The sequence below is a fragment of the Scleropages formosus genome, chromosome 6 (assembly GCF_900964775.1).
Source record: "Scleropages formosus chromosome 6, fSclFor1.1, whole genome shotgun sequence".
NCBI lineage: Eukaryota > Metazoa > Chordata > Actinopteri > Osteoglossiformes > Osteoglossidae > Scleropages > Scleropages formosus.
In genome coordinates, this window is record NC_041811.1 from 30,940,481 (window position 1) to 30,962,706 (window position 22,226).

Genomic DNA, 22,226 nt, shown 5'->3' on the forward strand with positions numbered 1-22,226 from the left:
TCAGAGAAAGGACGGAAGCCAGAGCGCGTGATCATTTCCATCGATTTTCTTTATTAGTATGTGTCAACCAGATACCAAAATCTGTACATGCGAAATTTGTTGCAAACGTACAGGCATTTAAACTCCTCCCACCCCATTCTAATACATGGAGCATATTTCAAAATAAAATCTATTTTCTGTTTCACGGACACAAAACACAAGCACATATGACGACCATCAGAATGTCATTCATGTTAAGTACCTTACTAACATCCCACAATTTCTGTCTTCACTAAGGGACTTGCAGTTCTCCAATGGAACAAAACACAAGACACTGGAAGCACCCAGAAATAATACTAAAAGTTTTTTTTTTTTTTTTTTTTCCTCCATGGATCAAAAAGCTATCTGAGTCAGATAACATTACACTCAACCAAAAAGTTCACTAGGGTGCAGGGAGCAGGAAGTGAAGAAAAAAACCCGAACATTTGCACAGAAAATACGAGATAAGGAATTTATTCCTTCTCAAGGGTATGTGGGAGAGAAGGGGAGAGTTGAACTGCAGAAGGTGAAAGTCAAGAATTCCACCTACACATCACAAAGCAGAGGATCCTCATGCATTAGGTTTCAACATCTCACAAGGTGCATCAATTTCAGGGTTCAGGCCGTCGCGCTGTAGGCTGTGCTTTCGTCGACTTTGCAGCCATCGCCGTCAGGCGCACGGCCGAGCGTCCGCGATCGGTCGGAGGGGAAGGTGAAAGGCCGAGTCCCAGTGACGGACAGCTGTCCGTTCGCATGTCATCGTGCAACATGCAGGGGAGGGAAGCGCGGTGGCCATCGGGGGTCTGGCGGGGTAAAGACGGGAACTTAAAAGGGACGATTTCCAACTCTGATGCACAGCCGCCGATTGGTGCCGGACAGATGACCGAGACAGCAGGCTGACACACATTCTAATCTCAGAATATAGATGCAAACTACCAACGGTGTCTAAAACACAAACTGCTATGTCCCCAAGGGAAAACAAACCAATATTTCTACGAAAAATACCGAGAATACACTGCTACTTTGAATATGAATAAATTCTGCAACGCATCGGACAGATTTCCGTTGAACGATGATCAAGGTCAATGCAAAATGTATTAATAAATAACTTTTGAGCGCGTGTGCTTTGTAACAGTTGTAGCCATAACAAGGTTCAGATTCCCAAGTGTTTTGCGTACCCTTCGAGTTTCACCGCTATCGTTTGACTCGTAAATCCGGGAGTAAAGAGCAATGAACACTAAGAGCGCTGCGTCAGATATTTAACCCTCATTCCTGTACATGCTGCTAAAAAATAATTTCCTTCTAAGAGAGCTACATGGCACAGAGCCCTCGAATAAATCCCAAAACCTTTTCGCAGTTTTCTTTGAATTTTCAAAGCTTTTTGTTTATATTACTTCGCATTCTTATTAGCGAGATGTACGACGAGCAAGGAACTGCAGAACGGTGATTCACTTTGTAACTGTGACTTGTTGCAAGACAGAATATGCTGCACAATTAGCTGCGAGTGACATTAAAGGCTATAGTCAGATGCTCCTGTTCATTTCACAAAAGCCACATTTGTAACGCCATTTAACAATACACCTGAATATTTTGCCCACTATCAGAAAGCAGCACATTTTTTTTCAATCCGCTTTAATTTATGTTTGCGTTGACATCTTGCTAGAGACTTTTTAACTACGTGATAATATCGATATTGTCAACAGGAACGACAAGCAAAACCTCTTCACGTATCAAAACATCAATTCCGACAGACTTTCTTATTACAAACTAACATAACTGATAATCGTGTTTTTCCGAGAGCAATTTTCAAGTGCACGACAGCATGTTGTTTCATAGAGACACAGTAGTCGATAACTGGTACATCATAACGCCAAAAGTTATACAGATGCTCCTGACATTCACAATGAGAAAAATAGACTTTTGGTCTCCGTCTACTCGGTGAACGTTCACTAACTAGAGACACCCAACTAGAAACTGGAGGAACAGAGGAGCTCCTTGTCACTGGCAGGGAAAACCCTTGTTCCGCTGTCTCCTGGGTGCCTCTTTTTGTCCCAAAAAGGACTTACAGCACAAAGGGATTCACAGAACCAGGGGACAAGGTGAACGGTCTCTGCGGTAATATTTCCCACTGCGAATAACTACGCGTTATTGTTCGGGAGGGTGAAACTAGCGTCGGTCCATGTGCATTCGTTGCGGGGGAGAGGCTGTGCAGGGCGTTTAAATCCAGTGGGAGGATGGCACGTAAGCGATGATCGAACGTAACGGGCAGAGATGTGGCCGAACAGATGGAAAGCTGACCCCCAGCGTGACCGGAAGACAAAAATATCGAGTGTGCACCCTGAGGATGTACATGCAAAGAAGATATGAGGTCGTGTGGTAGGGAGGCAGAGCTGCGGTCAGGGTCGGCAGCATTCCTAGTCACTGGAAACGTGGTTCTCGTTCAGTAAGGCATGCCAGCGTTCGATCTTCTGGTCCTTGTTCTTCAGGCACTCGTACCAATGCTTCAGGCGTTCTCCCTTGGCTGTGATGCCAAGCTGACATCCACCTGCAGGAGTTGTGACAGAGACAAGACCGTCAATGGGGTAAGACCTGCAGTGAAAGCAGTCTTCCTTACAGAAAGGAAGTGCCTTCACGGGAGACAACTGGATTCTTTGACAATGCTCTTTAGACCTTACCAATGTAGTCGTTGGATTTCCCAATGTCATAATCCCATACGGAGATGTCCAGTGACTTTTTGGCAAGATCGCTGTGCTTAATGTCATAGCCAAACTCCTGTCGCACACCAACGCATCACATGTTAAAACTCGAAGAAACCCAGTTGAGCCAAAGACATACAAACTCCAACAATGTGGTGTGAAAATGACATGACGCTAGATGTTTAGGTTCAGTCAATGGAGTTATGCTGCAAAACCATGTTTCTTCTGTTACTTTTTTAAACTCACAAGTTAGGCGCTTACCTCATTGAACTCTGGATTCAGAGTCCTTTTTTTGATCTGGGTCTTGTGCTTTGCCTTCTTGCCCATATCTGGCTTCAGACAGCTGTCATACAGGGGAACATGAGAGATCATTATCCTCCATTTCTAATGCTGTCCAGAGAATAAGACTAGACTGGACTGTGCTTAAAGTTCATGAGCTGCAGAATATAAATCAAGAATTCATAATCAGACACTTTTGCATATGAGAAAAACCTTGAGCCATTTGACCTGAGCATTCCAGGAAAATACTTCTACTGAGACACCAACATCTAGATGCGGATTTCTTGTATTGTATTGTATCATCTGACGAAATAAAGCAGGGGTTTTCTTTTCGAAGCCTGCGGTACCCACATTTTAACAAAGGGATCTGAGTAGCCATTGGCATCCATGGCAGCCAAGTGAACACATCGGATCACGCCCACGATGAGCCGGCTTTGCTGGGAGCTATACATGAGCGAGATAAGGATGCGGCCTCGTTCCTCTGCCTCGCCAGTCTCCTTCACCTGGGACCCAACACAAGACAGGACCATGACGAGCATCAGATTTCATGCAATAAACCACAGTATGGCTGTCGTATGAAAGGTACTTTGCTGTGCACAATTTCGTATCAAAACTCAAGACCACATCGCTCATGAGATCGTAAGTTCATCATTTAGAGCAATACACAAACTCAAATAACACACAGTGTAAGAGCAGAACTCAACAAATCCCATATGAGTAAAAACACAGTGTATGCATGTATAGTGCTGCACGGTGCTCATCAAAAGCGACGCTACTCATGCCAGAGCAGAAGTGTACAGTGACCCTTGCGTCTCGGGGAGGGACAGTTAGAAAGTGATCCTGGCGGAAAAAACAGTATTCCCTGCAGAGGACTCATTAAAAATACAGTCATCCTTTGCTTAATGGGGTTAATTTGTTCCGTGAAATCACCCAGTTAACCAAATTCCCATTGTGAGGGGATGAAACTGGCATTATTTCTTATGAGAAAAAATACAATTGCTTGCCAGATGAAAAATGTGCCATCCGAAATGAATTTAAAAACCAATATACACGACATTTTACGCGTAACAACACTAATGTCTAGTCTCGTAACGCAGATATTATTTCTAATTTGTAGCTATATGTAAAGTTAACTGCTCGTCTGTTAATATTATTTCTAATTTGTCTTTTCTTGCTATATTTTCATTCAGTCGCACTGTGTAAACAACCGCTTGTCCAACACAGGGCCGCAGTGATTCGAAGTCTACGCCACAAACACATAGTACACTGAATAGAGACATTTTCATAACTTGGCTCATGAATGTTTATGATATTAAGAAATCCAACACATATTCCAAGACCTCCACCTACGTTACTCCACAAAGCACACAGACACTATGCTGTCATAACGTCTGACTTTAGATGGTCGTCTGATTGTGAGATTAAGGCTTTATTTATGCTAGTGTAAGGTTACTGAGGTTATTAAAGCTGTTTATGTAACTGTGGCTCTTGCGTGTGGCCACATACACGTGGCAGCATGAAGGGAGGGGGAATAAGTCATACATTTCACACATCCTCAGCCCTGCTCTGCAATAAAACGCATTTTTACAGTGATTTCAATAACCAAATTAATTGTTAAATGTTTATAGTTTATTACAGGACACAAAGCACCCAGGTTCGAATCCCACCTCCTGCTGTAGTACCCTTGATCAAGGTGCGTACCCTGAATTGCTCCAGTGAAAATTACGCAGATGAACACAAGTGTAAATTGCTGCGAGTAGCTGAACATTGTAAGTCGCTTTGGAGAAAAGCATCGGCTAAATTCTAACAACAACAAAAATAATAACATTTCAGTTGTGATATCAGACTGAAATTGAGTGACGATTATCGCTGGTTGAGAATGTGACAGCGAGGTTTACTGCATACATGTGTGGTAATTGCACAGGATGCCGTTAAGTGGGGGATGGGTGTGCTGAGTGGTTCTTACCTCTTCCTCATAGAGTGCCATGCCACGCATTGAGCCTGCAGTCCCTGTCCGTTTCATCTGAGAAAGGGGGCACAGTCACCATGGAAACACATGAAAACTGACAATCTCTTCTTGAGATTGAGTTACTTTCAAAGAAGAAAGCCATTAATTCCACTGCATAAACTGAAGTTTTTTTTTTTTTTTTTTTTTTTTAAATTTCAATAATTAAAAAAAAAAAACACAAACTACAAATCCTTGCAACACCCAAGGGCCAGTGGACTACAGTGATTTATTATATAATTATTTTAATTATTTAACAGCTGTACATGCACAGTATACAGCATCCCTCTGGAAACAAACCTATTTATTTCACTGTGCTCCACATCTCCTGCCGTTATGAACATCTCTTTTACGTGCAAGAAGGCGTAGTGGCGGAATGGGACATGGGGACTGGGATGTACTGGGGCTGGGGTAGGGCTTATGTTTATATGCTTGGATCTTACTGGGATCACTCTCTCCAGGCAAACGTTGAAGTTCTTCTTCTGGTTGAATTTCAGCTTCTTCAGGGGGACCCGTGTCTCCCCAATAAACTCATTATGTCCAAACTTGTCTTCGTCACAGACAGACAATCTGTCCGGGGACATTCATAAAAATTTTATTCATATTACAATTAACCTATGTCGTGTTAACCGTTTTCATTCTGGTATGAAGAGTTTCAGCTGGGACTGCAACTCACGAGCACTTGAAAAGATCTTAACACGATACTGCCATTTACAGTGTTCTCCGTCATTCACTTTTGTTAATCGCTTGTCCTGATGGGAGTCGCATCAATCCAGACCCTGAGTGGAAGCACTGGGCACTAGGCAAGGGCAGGGGTACAAACACCATTCAGGCAATTTAGAATGTCCAATCACCTAAACTGCATGTCTTAAGGACTGTAGGAGGAAACCAGAGCAACCAGAGGAAACCCACACAGAAAGCCCCGGGGAGAGCATACAAACATGACAAAGACTGACTTGGATTCAAACCTTCTCCTGAACAGGCCAGACACGTTGAGGCAGCAGCGCTACCCGCTGCACCACCATGCCACCAAAAGAAGTGTAATACAACCCTATCCTCCAGTAAACTACACCGCTCTGAAAAAGTATTTTCACTTTCCAATAATGTCTATTTTTGCAACTTTTTAACATTAAAACAGATCAATTTTTTTGTCAGCTTTATTACTATATGAGTGGAGCCTGAGAGTAAAAAAAGTTACAGCAATATTGTTTATATGTCAGTACCTTGGTGAAAGATAATAGAAGTGCGCAATAAAGATTGTGAAAAAGTCTCGTCTGTGCGAAAACTCTTTTACCTCAGCAACATTTGCATATTTTTGAGGATGAGCAGCTCTTTTCGGGTCTTGCCGCAACATCTCGATGGGATTCGGGTCAGGATAATATCATGCCCCTTCCCTAAGATTATTTTTCTCAGCCATCGTAATGCTGACATGTTTGCGTGTCCGGGATCGCTGTCTTGCTGCACGAGCGAGCTGCATTTCAGCTGTGACTCCGAGACTGACGGCCTGATGTTATTCTCAAATATCAAGGAATTCATGGTTCTTTCAGCGATAAGGCTGGTGAGGTCCTCTGGTAGCCAAAAATACATAAACCATCCAACTGTCACCACTGTGCTTATCTGCTGGTAGAAGGTTCACCCTCCGAGATGCTGGGTCCACGTCAGCCAAAAAGCTCTACTTTTGATTAATCAGAGCGCAGGACTTTCTTCTACAAGTCTTGAGAGACATCCAGGTGCTTCTGGCGAACTGCAGAGAGGCTTTCGCGTTCTTTTTAGGGAGTGGGGGTTTCTGCATTGCCATTCAGCTGTTTATCCCATTTCCGCACGGTCACTTTCTAATTGAGGACTCATGCACAGCGGGGCGAGTCGAGACGGGCGTTTGAACCATTCCCCATTTCATGAGTATGGCTCTGACCGCGGTTCAGTTAAGGTTCAGAGTCCTAGGAATATCTGTGTAACCCTAACCGGACTTGACAGGCCTCGGCAAGCTGTCACGGAAGTCTTCAGAAATTTCTGCAATTTTCCTCTGCGTTTCACCAACTTGACTTTTGCTAATAAGGCTTTAAGCACTTGAAAATTATACCGAGGAAGGCTGTCCCAAATCAGGCCTCAGTGTATTCCAACACCTGACTAATTACTCCCTTATTTAGGCTAATTAAAGTTTGGGGGCAATTAATTTTCCGCTCCTATAATTGCACATTTCATTATCTTCCACACCTAGGAAATGACATTAAAAATACTGGTGTCGTTTGTAACTCTCTTAAGCTCCGCTCGTGGACTACTGGAACTGACAGCAAGATCTGATCAAATTTAAGGAGAAAAAGTTGCGAAAAATAGAAAGACGTAAATACTTTTTTTTTTTTACGGCACTGTACTGTATAGATTGTTCTTTATCCCGCATCCAAAGTGGGTGTCGAGCGTGCCCAATCCGAGGGCCCGGCATGAAAACCCGCACCGCTGATCCGAGTGAGTACCTGAGTGTCTTACGCTGCATGTCGTCGTCGGTGAGGCCGTGGTACACCAGCGTCTCATTCCACACGGGGTTGCGCGTGTTTCTCAGGGTCTTGGTGCGAAGCTTGTTGGACTGAAGCAAAAATGGTACGGGGAAGAGGAGAAAGATTCATTGATCACTTATAGGAAAGATATGGTGCTCCTCCCCCTCCACTGCTCTTATTGACAATATTTGCCGTTATTCATTCAGATGATGCTTTTTTCAAAGCATCTTACAATACACACACACACACACAGTCTGAAACCGCTTGTGCCAAGGGGGGTCACGGTGAACTGGAGCCTAACCCGGCAACACAGGGTGCAAGGCTAGAGGGGGAGGGGACACACCCAGGATGGGACGCCAGTCCACCGCAAGGCACCCCAAGCGGGACATGAACCCCAGACTCCCCAGAGAGCAGGCACAAGCCAAACACGCTGCGCTGCTGAGCCACCGCACCCCTCGCATCTTACAATAACTTATCCATTTATACAGCCGAGTCATTCCTACTGGAGCAATTGATGGTTAAGTGCTTTGCTCAACGGCACTACGATAGCAGGTGGGATTTGAACCAGCAACCTTCTAATCTAAAGAGACTAACGCAAACCACTGTGCTTCACACAGGATCCCACTTTTTCTGCAGTGCACTGTAACATGTAGCCGTGTGTCCCCTTCAGCGCTGCGACAGCCTTCACCTTGCTAGCACCAGGTAACAGGTGCAGCTTGACATAAGGGTCAGCGAGGCCGTTGGAGTCCATCGGCTTGAGTCCCTGGAGGCGGAACGAAACACCGATCATTTACCACTCTCACCGAATTCCTTAGCAATACAGTGCTGCACAAAAGCATGTGAACCCTATAGTAACGGTAGTTACTCTTGCATAAGTTATTAAAATAAGCATAAAATCTAAATGTTACATCTTAAACTCCGCAAATGAATAAATGATGACGATGATTCACACACCTGATCCTACTCACCTACTCGGTTTAACCAATGAAACTTGGTCTTCACTTATTTTTACACCTGCACTACTTGTGTGTTTCTACCACACACACGATTTCCTCTAAAGCAACATATGGAATTGATCATTACCCACCTATTATGTCACATGAGAAACACTGATTGTCATTCAGTGACCATTCCGTGGTAAAACTAAGGGACGCAATGGGTTCACATACTTTCAAGCTGCACTGTATTAACGTGTTAATGGATAAGATCCTGTCACCAGTGACATGTGGAAGCACCACATGGTGAGTCTGTCCTGTCTTTAGCCCAGTTTGTGTGTTCGCATTGGGTTTTTTCCAGACAGATAATGAGACGGGTAGGATTCTCAGGTGCTTTTCCATCGCCGTCTTCATTCTTTGTCTCACATTTAAAGGTCACAGATGGGTTGCATGCTGGTCAGGTGCCACCACACTGCAAGGTACCTGCGCTCTGGCTGGCGGGAAGGTGCAAGGTTCTCACCTTGGCTTTTATGATGCAGCACTGCAGGCTGTTATTCTGCTGTTCGTAGATCAGACTGAACTCCAAGGAGCCCAGCGTGGCTGGAACGGAGGGACAGCATCAAATGAGAGCGAGGACACACAGCTGGGCAGGAGGTGGTACACAGTCCATCCAGCCAATGAGCAGATACTGGTCACAGACATATAGCAAACAAAATCTAATAATATCTAATAAAAGAAATGCAAATCGTAATTTGAATAATATTGCAACAGTATTTGCTAACAAATAGCCGAATGTTGATGTATCTGATAAGTGTTGAAAGAAATATCCTGTCCTGCATGTTTTAAATCACTGCATCCAGAGGAGTTTAACAGAATACAGAAATAATGCTTCCCGAGACATGCATTTTGCCATGTTTTTGCGGGGTTTTTTTTAATATGAGCCCAGCACCAAACTTTGCTGTTTTGAATCTCAACTGAGCTGATGTTTGCGGAGGGCCAAGGGGTGACTGTCCTCTTACTGGCTTCATCTGAGTCATAGCTGTTGTTCTCCTCTTCTTCCTTATCCGGAGGCAGCGGCTGATGTCGAGCAGGTTGAGGGTTGTAGGAGATTGGCTGTTTCCTCTCCTCCAGGACTGCAGGAGGCGCTCTCTCCTCCCGCTGAGCCGGGGTGAAGTAGTTGCTGTCGACCTCAGACGAGGGCGCTTGGCGGAACGCGAGCGCACGTACACATTCCATTAATGTCAAATCAACCGACCCGTCCCCAAACCCCAGAGCGCTCAGCCGAAAGCAGAGTAATGCTTTCATCGAGCAAAAATGAGACTCTCTTCAAACATGTTGGGGGGGGGGGGGGGGAGACCAGTGCCGTTGGGTAAGGCTTGCCCTTACCTTGGTGGGTCACAGGGGCAGCTGCCACCGGAGGGGGCCTGGAGCTCTGGACTGGGTCAGACCTCTTCACCACAGAGCTCGGCTGAACCTCATTGGCCTCCTCTGGACAGGAAGAACCTCCACCGGACATGGCGTGCACTTCGGTGGGCTTGGGCGCCACAGAGGGGCGTACTCCCTGGCTACGGGGTCCAGCAGCTGAAGCACACGCACACACACACACACACACACACACACACACACACACACACACATGCGTTTCTGTAGCTGCTCATTCACCCTGCTATTATAATGTGCAGAACACACATGATGGTTAAAGTGTTGGAGAAGCTGGGTGTCAGCTGGTGCTTGAAGCTGGACAGAGGTGAGGTCAGAGAACGCTCACCTTCACTTGGCTGCTCAGCAATGGAGGCGCGACTCTCCGCCGGGACTAGGGCACACAGGGAGGGAAAGTGACATGGATGCAGCGCTGAGCTCCGAACAAAGCCGCACCCCTCATGAAACACCGATGCGATGAGCTATTTCAAACCATACGCTTAATCATCACATTATATCCATAATTCCCACAGCTACTCCTCTGTGGATATGCTGGTTCTACCGCAGCTTCCTGTCTGCTGCCCTGGACTGTAATTGTATTATGTTATAGCAAGTGAGATATCCAGTGGGTACCAGCAGGAATTGTTATGAACACTTCAAAGGTGTTGTATGAAGATGAATGAAGGAGAGTCTACAAAGTGTCTCAGGAATGTAATCGCTGTAATACTGTCACTTTTAACTGTATACGATAATATTACGAAGCGGGTGCGGTGGCGCAGTGGGCTTGGCCAGGTCCCGCTCTCTGGTGGGTCTGGGGTTCGAGCCCTGCTTGGGGTGCCTTGCGATGGACCGGTGTCCTGTCCTGGCTGTGTCCCCTCCCCCTTTGGCCTTGTGCCCTGTGCTTGCTGCGACCCTGCTTGGGATAACCGGCTTCAGACAATATGTGTGTGTGTGTGTGTGTGTGTGTGTGTGTGTGTGTGTGTGTGGTGATATTATGTTAGTTATAATACAAAAATACTCACAAGTCAGTAATTGTCAAATTGAATTGCTTACAAATGGTAAAGAACAAAACCGACAGGGTGGTAATAAAGGGGATACGGCCCTGACCATAGCTGTGTGTGTGGCGGGGGGGGGGGGTTACTGTATACAAGCTTACGAAATCAAACTCAGTTTAGATGGCCTGTTAGCATTAATGCGGCTGTACAACTCTCCGGCATGAGCAGATAATGTGCTCTTGGCTCACCGCCACCCTGGATCCTTAAGTTCCCCGGTGAATTCTGGGAGCCGGACTCCTTCGGCTTTGATATGGGCATGGGTGATGGCACTAGTTGCTTGGGTAGGCCTTTGAAGAACCAGGCTCCAGACCTCTTCCACACCTACGGCAACAAGTGAGGGAAAATTCGATAACGGTAGCAGGGAAGTAGGAACGGCAGCAATTATTACGCACAAACAATAGCTGTCATGTCACCTGGCATCTCAGCCCAGAGGCCTGTGCCAGCTGGCAACATTTCGGGGCGCTCGCGGCGCTGTAACGGAAGGTGTGCTGTCCCGGGCATCGCGGCAAGGGGCCGCCAAAACTAAACGAGGTAAAAATCTAGGGCCGGTCAACTTGGACCCATAGGATCATTTTTCAGAACATCTGGAGCCGCGTTAACATTCAGCTTCTGGCCATTTACGTTGCCGCGAAAGCTGTTTGCGAGGAACAGGTAGGTAACAAATATCATGCAGAAAAGCTGCGGGGCGTGCGTACTGCCGAATGAAAAGCGCAAACTCGCCTCCTTCTGCTCGCTGCAGATCTTGCACAGCCATACCGGGCGGCTTCGGCTGTTCTTCTGAACCCCGCAGCTGGTGCACATGTTCTGCGTGCGGTAAAGAAACACTGAGCGTCGGGAGGGATGGTCCGCGAAAAGTTCGTCCGTCGAGCCTCCAGCTCTTGGCGCTGGAGTTAGGACGGTATTTTTCAGACTTGTGAAACGAACTGATTGTGGGGAAGCAATTCATAAACGCTCTTTTCACAGCCGTCACCTTCAAGAATCAATCGGTTCGTCAAACATTATATGGAAAGAAAACAGAGATTTTTTCCAGTACCTTCTTGCAATCCTCACAGACCACTGCGCTGACCCCCAGTGCGTTCAGCCGCTCCCCGCAAAGCAGGCAGCAGGAGACACCGTCCCCGCGGGCCGTCCGCTTCATGTCATCCAGCCGGTTCATTAGCCGCCTGCTCGATCAGAGTCGAGGGTCATCGTCAGCACCCGGCGGAACCCGTCCGCGTAAAAGCCGTACAAAACCTCACTCGTCCATCGTTCAGCACAAACTGCCCCTTTCGCTTCGTATTTTCCAAGCCCCGTCTTTGCATGATTATGTTTAGCAGGGAAACGGAGGAAACGTTCCCGTGGCGAGAAGCTTCCGGAAAAGCTCCGCGGAGCCGACCTCAGCCCACCGTCTTACCCTATCCTGTCCTGTTCCGCAGCCTCCATCTGCTGCGCCCGGGCGATAACGCCGTTGATGATCTCCTTCTCCTCGTCCGTCAGCTCCTCCGCCTGGGGTCCATTGCAGGGGGTCGACTGCATCGTCCGACCGGCCCTGCCAACCGTGCGGAGCAGCGATACGGGGTGAGAAAGGACGCGCACGCTCACACCCGACACGTGAACGCCGAGTTCAGAGCGCGCATGCAAAATGGCATGCTGAAGCACACACCTGGGGACCGAGCACGCGGGTTTGCGACAGATTCACTTCGCATGAGCAGAAGCTAGATGTCCTACAGGGACAAGTACACACACACACCCCCTCACACACACACACACACACACACACACACACACACACACACACACACACACACAGTCTGAAACCGTTTGTCCCCAAGCAGGGTCACGACGAACCAGAGCCTAACCCAGCAACACAGGGCGGAGGGCTGGAGGGGGAGGGGGGACACACCCAGAGCAGGACACCACTCCATCGCAAGGCACCCTAAGCAGGACTTGAATCCCAGACCCACCGGAGAGCGGGACCCGGCCAAACCTGCTGAGCCGCCGCGCCACCTCCGTCAACTAAAATAAATTGTGTTTTTGAGTTTTACTTTGGTGGCGTTACAAATCATTTATGGCACCAAAGTAGGAAGCTGGTAAAGATGATGTAGCTCTGAATTATCCAGCTGATATACAGTTTTTCCTCTTTTCCCCAAACCGGCAGTGACATCTGTACAATCGGTCCCTAACTCACACACTTTGAGTAGTGAATCAACTGTCAGTCCCAGTGAAGTCTGTAATTCGAGGGTTCGCAGTACTTAGAGGACCAACTGCCATCTACCGCTCAGTCCTCCTAAGACGAAGATCCTCCATCTGCCAGCGGGTCCATTACATATGTTGCGAACTCTACAAAACTGGCAATATTCATCTCACCTGCTTCTCCAGCCAAGAGCCTGAGAATAACAACTGACTCAAACCTCTTCTTCCCCCAGCATGTTAAAGCCACAACCTGATCCTGCAGATTCCTCCTGTCCATATGCGACAGCACAGTGTACACAGTTCCTGGTCCAGGCCATGGTGGTATCCCGCCTGGACTACTGCAACACCCGCCTGTCTGGTCTCCTGGCCTCCTCCGTCAAACCTCTCCAGCCGATTCCGAATGTCGCCGCACGAGATGTTTCACCTACCACGGTGTTCCCATGTATACCCGCTCCATTTGCTTCCTGTAGATGCCCGTATCAAGTTCAAGACTCTACAAGCCTACAAGACAGTCAAAGGATCACCAACCTGACACCTACAGAACATGATCAGTCCCTTCACCCCAGCAAGAAATCTGTGCTCCTACACCTTACGACCACTTGCTCATCCCATTCGCAAGGGGTTCGAAATGGAAAGCCTGTGAATTCTCCACTTTGGCTTCAATGCGATGGAATAAACTTCCTCACTCCCTCAGAACTGCCGAATCCCCTCCAGCATTGAAGAAGGGTCCATCGCTTTCCGATTAATTTCTCTCCTGATCAGCTAGGTAAATCCGCATGTGTGCCAGGAAAAAAAAGCAGCGGCATCCGACAAACTAACTGCACTTCAGTAATGGCGTGTCTGTATCTATAGCTCTTTGTCGTGAAAGACACTTTTGTAAGACCTCACTCTTACGTGGCTTTGGGGGAAAAGCGCCTCCTAAAGCGATGAAGGTGAGATACAAAGAGGGCACCCAGATGGCCACCACCGATCCAGCCCGCGAAGGGTCACCTCACCCGCGTCCGCTCTGGCTGGAAGGTGAGCCGAAGCTCTGCGACGAGCGGAGCGGAACTCCGCTTTGATGGAGGCGTACACACGTGCGTGCGCACGCACAGGTTCACGTGCCGAAACACACGGAAACAAACACGCGATGCACTCATAAATGCAGGCCCACACGTGTCAATGCGAGCATGCTACGGAGGGGGAAAACAAGGGTGAATTTGTACTCACTGGTCCTTATCACTGTGCCAGGAAAGAGACGGAAGAAGAAAGGAAGTGGGCGGTTAATGCCTGACCCCAGCGTGGTCTGTAAATGGCAGTTTTGCATGCATCATTGTCACAGCGGAATGCACTCACCTCCCGTGCCTCCCCATCTGTCTGTCGTCGAGGCTGACCCACTGGTCCGAGCGCCGGCTCACGACGGTGTCCGTCATGCCTGTAATAGTCGGCTCTGCAAGGAAAGGCGGGCGGGCGGACGCTTTCATACGCGATGACTCACGGAGCTCGCGGTCCACAGCGAGGCGTCTTGCGCAAACCCAACAACCACACTTAAAGGATCGTCGCAGAAAGCGTATAGATTCTGATTAACCATAAATGTGCACCGCCATCCTCCCCCAAGCTCGGTAGCCTTCAACAGAACAGGCCAATTAACATGATATGAGGCTTCTCTCAGGGGTCTTTGAAATCAAAGACTGTAAATTAGTTCACAGTAGAGCTGGAGCCATGTGTCCTGGTTTGCTACACACATAAAGCCATATATAGGCTTCTGGGGCTAGAATAACAAACATTTAGAGAAGACCACTTAACGGAGGCAAAGTATGACTTGCTTACGTGCACCGGCCGTCAAATGTCCCTAGATTAATAACTGTATACTTTCCCAAGTTTAGATAAATTCATATTTAGTGCTTCATTTCTACGGTGCCGCAGCCGCATAATTTAAGAAAAACGTCAAAAAGAGTCGGGGGGGAAAAATCGAGTGACTAAATACTGAATCACAGCCCATTAAAGAAGGCAGATGCGTCTATGCAGAAAGCGCCGATGGCCTTTGTCAGCCTCCTATCCTCACGCTGATATGCCGGGTGCGATAAAATGCACTTCTCGCCGCCACTATTCCTCAGATGGCGAATACATCATTCCCAAGCGGCCTGTCACCAATTGTGTTTGTTGTTACCGCTAGCAAACAGTGCCGTCGGCTTTCAGCGCGATAAGGAAGCGGCAAATTATTTTCAACAGCCGCCGGATGACACTTTGTTTCACTGCAGGCTCCCCCGCAGTTGTGCGGAGACGCGGGAAAAGACCTCTGTTCCGTCCACGGTGCGATACCGGCCGCAGGCCCTGTTCGACAAAGGATCGCGGAAACGTGGAAAATCGTTTACGCGCAATAACTCCATGTTCCCGATGTATTAAATTGAGAGAGAGTTGAGCAGCAGCCAATAATATTGTGCGAGAATGTTGCGAGCAGGGAGCGGTCGAGCCAAGCAAAAGGGTGACAGCGGCAACGAGACTGCTGGTTTGCCTGGGACAGGTGAGCTGCGGCAGATGGAGAGCGGCGCTCAGCGCGGACACGCCCGTCCGAGAGCTACGCGCCGCGCTGCCGGCACGCAAACGCACCCTCCGCGCGGCAAGGGTCCTTCTCAGCTGTTTGAACAAACGTGAAGAGAGAGGGAGACAGACGCGGGTGAAAACATCCAGACCAAGGGAGCGCCGCTCAGTCGAAAGGACCGGAGCGAGACCCCCTGGTCGTGGAGGAGCCCGGAAACCTCGGGCTTTTCGGCCCTCTTTGCGGCTTCGTCACCTGGTGGACGAGGAAGCGGCAGAGGAGGAAGAGGGACGCGAGCGCTAAGAAAGGAAAAAACCGATGAAGCTTGTGTTTTGCTACAAGCGACTGCAGTTGGGCTGTAACTAGGAGGCCAGTTTGGGGAATGAGAGCGAAGGAGGGAGGGAGGAGAAGGGAGTGCTACTCTGCTAATGGGTAAATGTAGAGTTCTGCAGAGGGTCTGTTTTCACAGGGGAACTCATCTTCCAGCCTCCACTGGGACCGTCACCCAGCTGTCTATGCCCACCACCCCAGCGCAGGGACGTCCCAGCCCTGGAGGGCAACCACGTGGTTTCTCTACCAACCCTGCTTCTAGTTAAAGGAGGGGAGCGGTGAGGAGGAAGGAAACCCCCAGCCTGTCCACTTCCCCTCCAGCCTCCGAAGAGCTGGGGCTGTTCTCTAATTCTGGATGTCAAAATGACAAATGGTTGCCCCTGAGCCCATCCTTGGGGAACGCTACGGCTTCTTCTGGGTGCCATCGTGTTTACCGCAATAATCCAACCGCGAGTCTCGGAGAAAAGAAGCCAGACTTGACGCGCAGTAGACATGACGGCTCAGATCTCCGAAAGGGGATTCGGGGCTGCCAGCATCCAAGTATACTGAACGATTTCATATCTGTTTAGTCAGAATCTCCATGATTCCTGGTGGCAGCTGAGGAGTCTTCCTGCGGCTGACAAAGACGCCACAGAGCACAGGGCTCGTGGGAGTAAGAGGAGGGCGTGACAGCGGTAAACCCGAATAAAACCCAGATCAAAGCCAGGTGGAAGAACAGTCGGAGGAGGTCCATTAGTTGTCTGTTGTAAATGCATAATCATTCCCCTCATGCCTTTCTCTCAACTCTGCACCATCCAGTCTGTCTAGCGATGGCAGCAAAAAGGGAGATGTTCGGAAGCAGAAAGCAGTCGAAGGTTGCAGGGTTCGCGTGCTCCCAAATGAAGAAAGTGACCAAAAATGCGTTCAATTACTTAGAAATTTCTCAAATAGGGTAATGAGATGCTAAGATCAAAGAAAAGCTGGCTGCTGAGTTATTATGCACAAAAACGACGAGTGCGCCAAGCATCGCGCTGCTAATTTAGGCCTTTTATGTGAGTCATGCGGAGGAGAGGAAAAGCACCTGAGTCGACTGTACAGGTACAGTGTCTTGCAACAAGTCTCGGGTTTTGCTTACGTCCTTTCCTACGACTCGGGACCTTGAGAGGAGCACAAATCTCCGTACTCTCCGAGTCCTCGAGGCTCTTCCGGAGAGAATTAAAGCCTTCGTCTTGTACTGAACTCTTGATAAATTCAGATGGTTGAGGGACCCGCAAAGGAAGGCACGAATTGATGCTGACCTCCGATTCACGATTCCACAAAACCGTAGGGCAGAAGCATCCGACGGGTCAGATCCAGTGCGATGAAAAGCCGTGGCACCAGTTATACGGTGCGCCGTGATTGCTGGAGGAGACCACTACCTCGCTGTTAAAGAGCGCGCCAGAGGGACTTCAATTAGCGTTTGATGTAAGGAGTCGGCCATTGAAAAGTTATGATGCGGAATTAGAAAATGCGGGCGCCCGGTGACGAGGGCCCACCAGGATCGATGGCCGTCGGCTCGCGCCGCGTATCCCAGAACTGCTGAGCAGCCTGCTTCATTATGCCGTAAGAAACGCAATTAAGCAACTGAAAGCCAGCACTCAATAGCTGCTCCATCAGCGGTAGTACTTTTAATCACAGCCTTCCCAGAGTGCCTCACCAACACAAGCAACACTGGAGGGAAAAAAAAAAAGGGCTGTAAGCATTTCTTGTGTGGCGAAAATGTTGCTTCGGATCCCGCTCTCGGAGCGGGTGTTGGGAGGGCAATAGCTCTGCTGCGGTGAGGCGGTAGGAGGCAAGGCCTCCTGTCGCACGGGATCCGTCGAACGCGGCTTCCCAGCCTGCCCCTCAAGCACGCGCCCATGTACACGCACCGATTCCGTGTCACCGGCCTCCGACCCCGTTCCGGTCGCTATCCTAAACCCCTTGAACATGCATGTGCCCCGGGGTGCACTGTCACATCTCTTCCACACACACACGGTGCCAACGAAAACCCCCCAGAGCTCCACTCGCGTAGCCGAGCGGCGGCCGATTCTCTCCAACCTGGACACGCACTGCCTGCAGATCAGTTCTGCACTAACACAGGAAAAAAGAAGGGCGTCGGAAAGGCTGTATAAGACCTCATTTAAAACACTTCATACCCTTCCCTCCACCCTACCTGAAGGCATAAGGTCTCCAACCCCCTCGACTCGTCAGGCAGGGTAAAAAGTAGACAATGACATCACCGTCAACTCAGCGTGTTGTGAAGGAGCACGGGGGGGAGGCAGTTTACCAGCTTATGGGGAACGGCAACCAATTTATCTCCTGGCTGCCTCTTTGAGCAGATGAGAGGTCTAGGAGAGCTTAAGGAGCAGCACCGAGCAAGCTGATGGATGTCATCCAGAGCAGCTACGTGGCGCTGGTGCTCGAGCCCAATCCGGCTCGCTCCATGTGAAGAGGGCCACAGCTGCAGAGAATCGGTGTTCCCGCATGGGTGAGGACAATGAAGCCCACAGGAAAAGCCTGTGGTTCCACAGCTAATGGGCAGATGCGCACGGGGGACAGCGTGGAGGTTCAAGGGGTATCCGAGCGGCTCGCAGCGAAGGCTGATGCTCCTACGGTGGCGTCTGGGAAGGCTGAGCGGGCTGCGGACCCAAGACCCCTTGATGAAGGTGCTCACCCTGGCCCGAAATAAGGACAGGTATCAATCCGTCTACGACATCTGGGCTCTGTTCCACTGTGGTTCGCAGCACTACAGCTAGTGTGGTTCGAGGCATTTATGGCCTCTGACCGCAATTGTTCACATGATGCCTTTGGGGACTTGAGGAGCTCAGAGATACAGATGCTGGGCCAGTTTCTTCAGTCCTGCTGCATACAGTCAGATCCGGGACATTAAGCAAGCGGCACAACTAGGTTTTGTCATTGCCATCACCCTGGGGTATTTATGAACTATTTATTTACTGTTCGGCTTTTCAGATATGTGGAAAATAGCATTGCTCTACTTGGCAAGATTGCCTTCACCTTAAAATCCATGTGGCAACCAAGAGCCCTGTGACCGTCTGGCGGCTGCTACCTTCTTGCTCTGCATGCAGATGAGCTCCCGCGGTGCCCATGAGCGTGTCCAAACACTCCCCAGCTTCCACCACAGGTCTATCGCACGGAGGGTCCATGAGCTAAAGCGTCACAGCACGCCATCCCATCCAGTTAAGGAGCAGCTGTGGGTGCCAGTTGCTGTGTACCCTGTTTTTGCCATAAATGCTGTAAACGCCCTAAGTGACGCAGTGATGGGACAGATGAGCTGGACGCTCTATTTTCACTTGCCTGAAGCCATAACTCCTCTGAGACGGGAGAGACGGACGCAACGGCCAAACTGGGACATGTACCTGTGATGTGGTTGGGATGGAAGATACCATGAATTTTGGGGCATGGGATGTCTAAAGAGTGCTCATTTCCCCAAAATTAAAAGAATTCACCATGCTGCGCCAAGCTTCCAATCCACACCTCAATCGTGGATATGACTTGAGCAAAGTACTTACCCTAAGTTGATCCGGTAGCACCCTGCCGTAAAAATAGGTAAAACTTTCAAGTGGCCTTGGACAAAAGTATCAGGTAACAAAGGCTAAAAATAATAACAAAAATCTGCCTTTATGATTCGCTCTGGCGCGTGACAAAAAGTCAGCCTCAAGTCATGAGTGAGAAGGGAAGTCAAGGAAGAGGCCGGTTCCGTCACGGGCGCCGATCCACGTCCACGCTTCGGTGATTTTCGGCGGGGGCCAAGGGGAGACGGGCCCACTTTGGGGTCTCCTGCCCTTCACCGACCTCACCCCGTCCCACATACCGACGAAAGGCACGAGGCAGGGAACCCAAACAAGGATATTATGCAGAATTAACGCAAAGCAAAACTGCTCATTAGCATATTAACGCCCCATGACCGTAGCGAACGGCAAAACGGCAAAAACAATCGGGCGAAATCCAGCATAAGTGAATCAGACAAATCCATTTCAGCATGGCAAAGTGATGCACATCAAGTAAAGAAAGAAAACACTAACCGTTCAGCTCCGAGGGAAGACCTGCGCCACATCTAGAGATTAAATTACGACTCTTGCATTTTGCCCGAAATGAGCCCCCGCAGCTCCGCAGAGCACATAGAAGGCATCGCAGGCCCTAGGGGGCACCTCTCCGAGTTGCCAGAAGTGCTCGTAAGTGAAAGCATTGCCATTCCGTGTCATGGGCCGCATCGGGATACGTGGGGGAAGCTCATTTAAACCGTCCCAGTGAGAAGACGCATTCCAACGGGAGGGGTAAGCAGAGCCGCTGCGATCACACCGTAGCGTTTTACTCAAAGTGATGGACCCAAATAAGACGCACCTTGTGTCCAATCTATCCGTGCGCCAGGAGGAATCGCAGCTCACTGGAGCCGGCACCCGAAACGCAAAGCGCAACAAAATAACACGACCCACCGCTGAGAAAAATATAAAAATCATCATAGCTTAGAAGCAGAACACATGTACGAGACACCCTGGGGCAGGTTCAAGTCCCATTACGTATCCTCCGGTTTAAATAAATCATTATTGGAAGGAGTAGCCAGGCACAGAAGTTGAGGTAAAAATAGGAAACGGTTGCTTAAGAATGCACGTTTGAGTTCACGGTGATGTACCTTGCTGAAATTATAGATGCAAGGGATGCTGGATCAGGCCCATGATCCTGCCATCCTTTAGTCTTGTAAATTATGTAAAGATTCCATCACACAGAGGATGTACTGCGCTTAAGTAGATCCCTCGCTGACTCTCTCTCTCTCTCTCTCTCTCTCTCTCTCTCGCTTTTACTACATCTCCTCTCTAAATGCTTTCTTTCTTTATTCCACTGAAACACACACACACACACACACACACACACACGGCCCCCAGAAGCCTCGGCCCAGATGTATTCCGGTCCTCATCTCTCCGGTTTCTTTCTGCTTCGCTCCGCTTCCACGGGCTCCTCCCTTCCTCGTCCATCTACTTACGGACGGCGTGGGACAGCACCCCAGAAATGAGCAGGGGGTGTCGAGCGTGACCTGTGACCGGCACCACATTGTACCCCCGAAGGAATGGAGTCCGAGGCTTGGCGGTCATACACCGACAGCGATTTCTGTAATGACCTTAGAGCTGAACCCCAGAAGCTTCAGGCGGTACAACAGGAGGGTAAGGGAAGGGTACGTTTTTTGGGCAGATCCCCCTCGACCTCACCATACAAGCCTCGACAGAGCAGCGAAAAGGTTTTCGCACAAACTCTACCTGGAAGAGAGAACTCAATCATGGGTGTGCACTTCGACAAGGAGGATTGAGACATCACACAGCCGCAGGAAAAAGAGCCGCAGCTTGGAATTCTGGACCCTCTCAAAGAATATGCCCCCCGCCCCCAAGCCTTATTTATTTATTTATTTAGTGAGAAAACAAATTAATTACTGCTGCAATTTTTGTGGATCCTCTCCCCTCTCCAGGTGTGGGCTCCGACAGTCCTCTTACCATTCACCCCAAGGCTCCCGACAGGTAAATTAAGCCCTTTCCCACGTTTTCTCATTTCTTCCCTTCTGTAACCAAGAGAAATTGAAGAAAAGCTTCACGTTCACAGTCACACTTATGGAGCTCTGTACGAGTTTACGGAATTGTGCACTAATAAAATTCGTTAACCGCCGCGTTCTTTCAGCGGCAGTCCGCCGGCGGCTCGCTTCCACCAGTTTTTTTTACCACGAAAACCTCGTTTCGCAGGCACTGTTTTTTGCGAGGGCACCCCCTCTCCCCCCCCGCCCCCCCCGAGAAAGAAAGAGGGGTGCGCGCGGAATGCGGCGCTCGCCCGCGCGCCAATGCGCCCTCGCGCCTCGCATTCTGCCACATCATGTCACGCGCGCTTCCCCTCCGCGCACGTCGCCGCTCGTGGGTTTTCACCGGAAACTAAATTCCATTTCACAAATAAGACGCGTTAAAAAAAAAAAAAAAAAAAATCAAATCCGAGCGGCTCTGCCGGAGCCAGAGCGTCAGCTGTATTTTTTATTTTATCTTTTTTTTTGGTCGTGTGACAAATCAAACAGGAAGAATAACAACAAAGAAAGAAGAAGCTGTTTTAAATAGTTGGTAAAAAGCCGCGTCGCGCTGGTCAGCGGCGCAGTCCTGCCTAACTGCGGTACCCAGCAGCGGGGCGCGGACGCGGCGCTCAGCCCCCTTACCTGTGAATCGGTGTGTCTGCGCTCGAGGATCTCTGCGAATGATGCGGTCTCGTTCTGCGTCGCCGGAGTCCGGGGCGCGCGCGCTCGCCCCCCCCCCCCGACACCCTC

General features: G+C 49.2%; 1 protein-coding gene across 5 annotated transcripts; it reads right to left on the minus strand.

Moving 5' to 3' along the window:
• Positions 1-44: 44 nt before the first annotated feature.
• On the minus strand, positions 45-22,180 carry rph3aa (rabphilin 3A homolog (mouse), a). Of its 5 annotated transcripts, XM_018748481.2 has the most exons (20): positions 22,119-22,153; positions 21,421-21,485; positions 14,407-14,500; positions 14,281-14,292; positions 12,293-12,427; positions 11,933-12,062; positions 11,620-11,703; positions 11,088-11,220; positions 10,194-10,238; positions 9,812-10,006; positions 9,445-9,627; positions 8,946-9,025; positions 8,179-8,253; positions 7,470-7,579; positions 5,442-5,568; positions 4,960-5,016; positions 3,345-3,496; positions 2,976-3,057; positions 2,694-2,790; positions 45-2,563 (listed from the first exon to the last, which is right to left on the minus strand). In XM_018748481.2, the coding sequence occupies exons 2-20, from the start codon at positions 21,473-21,475 to the stop codon at positions 2,433-2,435; spliced, it is 1,977 nt and encodes a 658-aa protein (XP_018603997.2). In that variant the 5' UTR covers positions 21,476-21,485; positions 22,119-22,153; the 3' UTR covers positions 45-2,432. The 5 variants fall into 5 exon arrangements, with proteins under 5 accessions (XP_018603997.2, XP_018604011.2, XP_018604004.2 ...); XM_018748495.2 differs by lacking the exon at positions 21,421-21,485 and having other exon boundaries at positions 22,119-22,171; XM_018748488.2 differs by lacking the exon at positions 14,281-14,292.
• Positions 22,181-22,226: the final 46 nt, after the last annotated feature.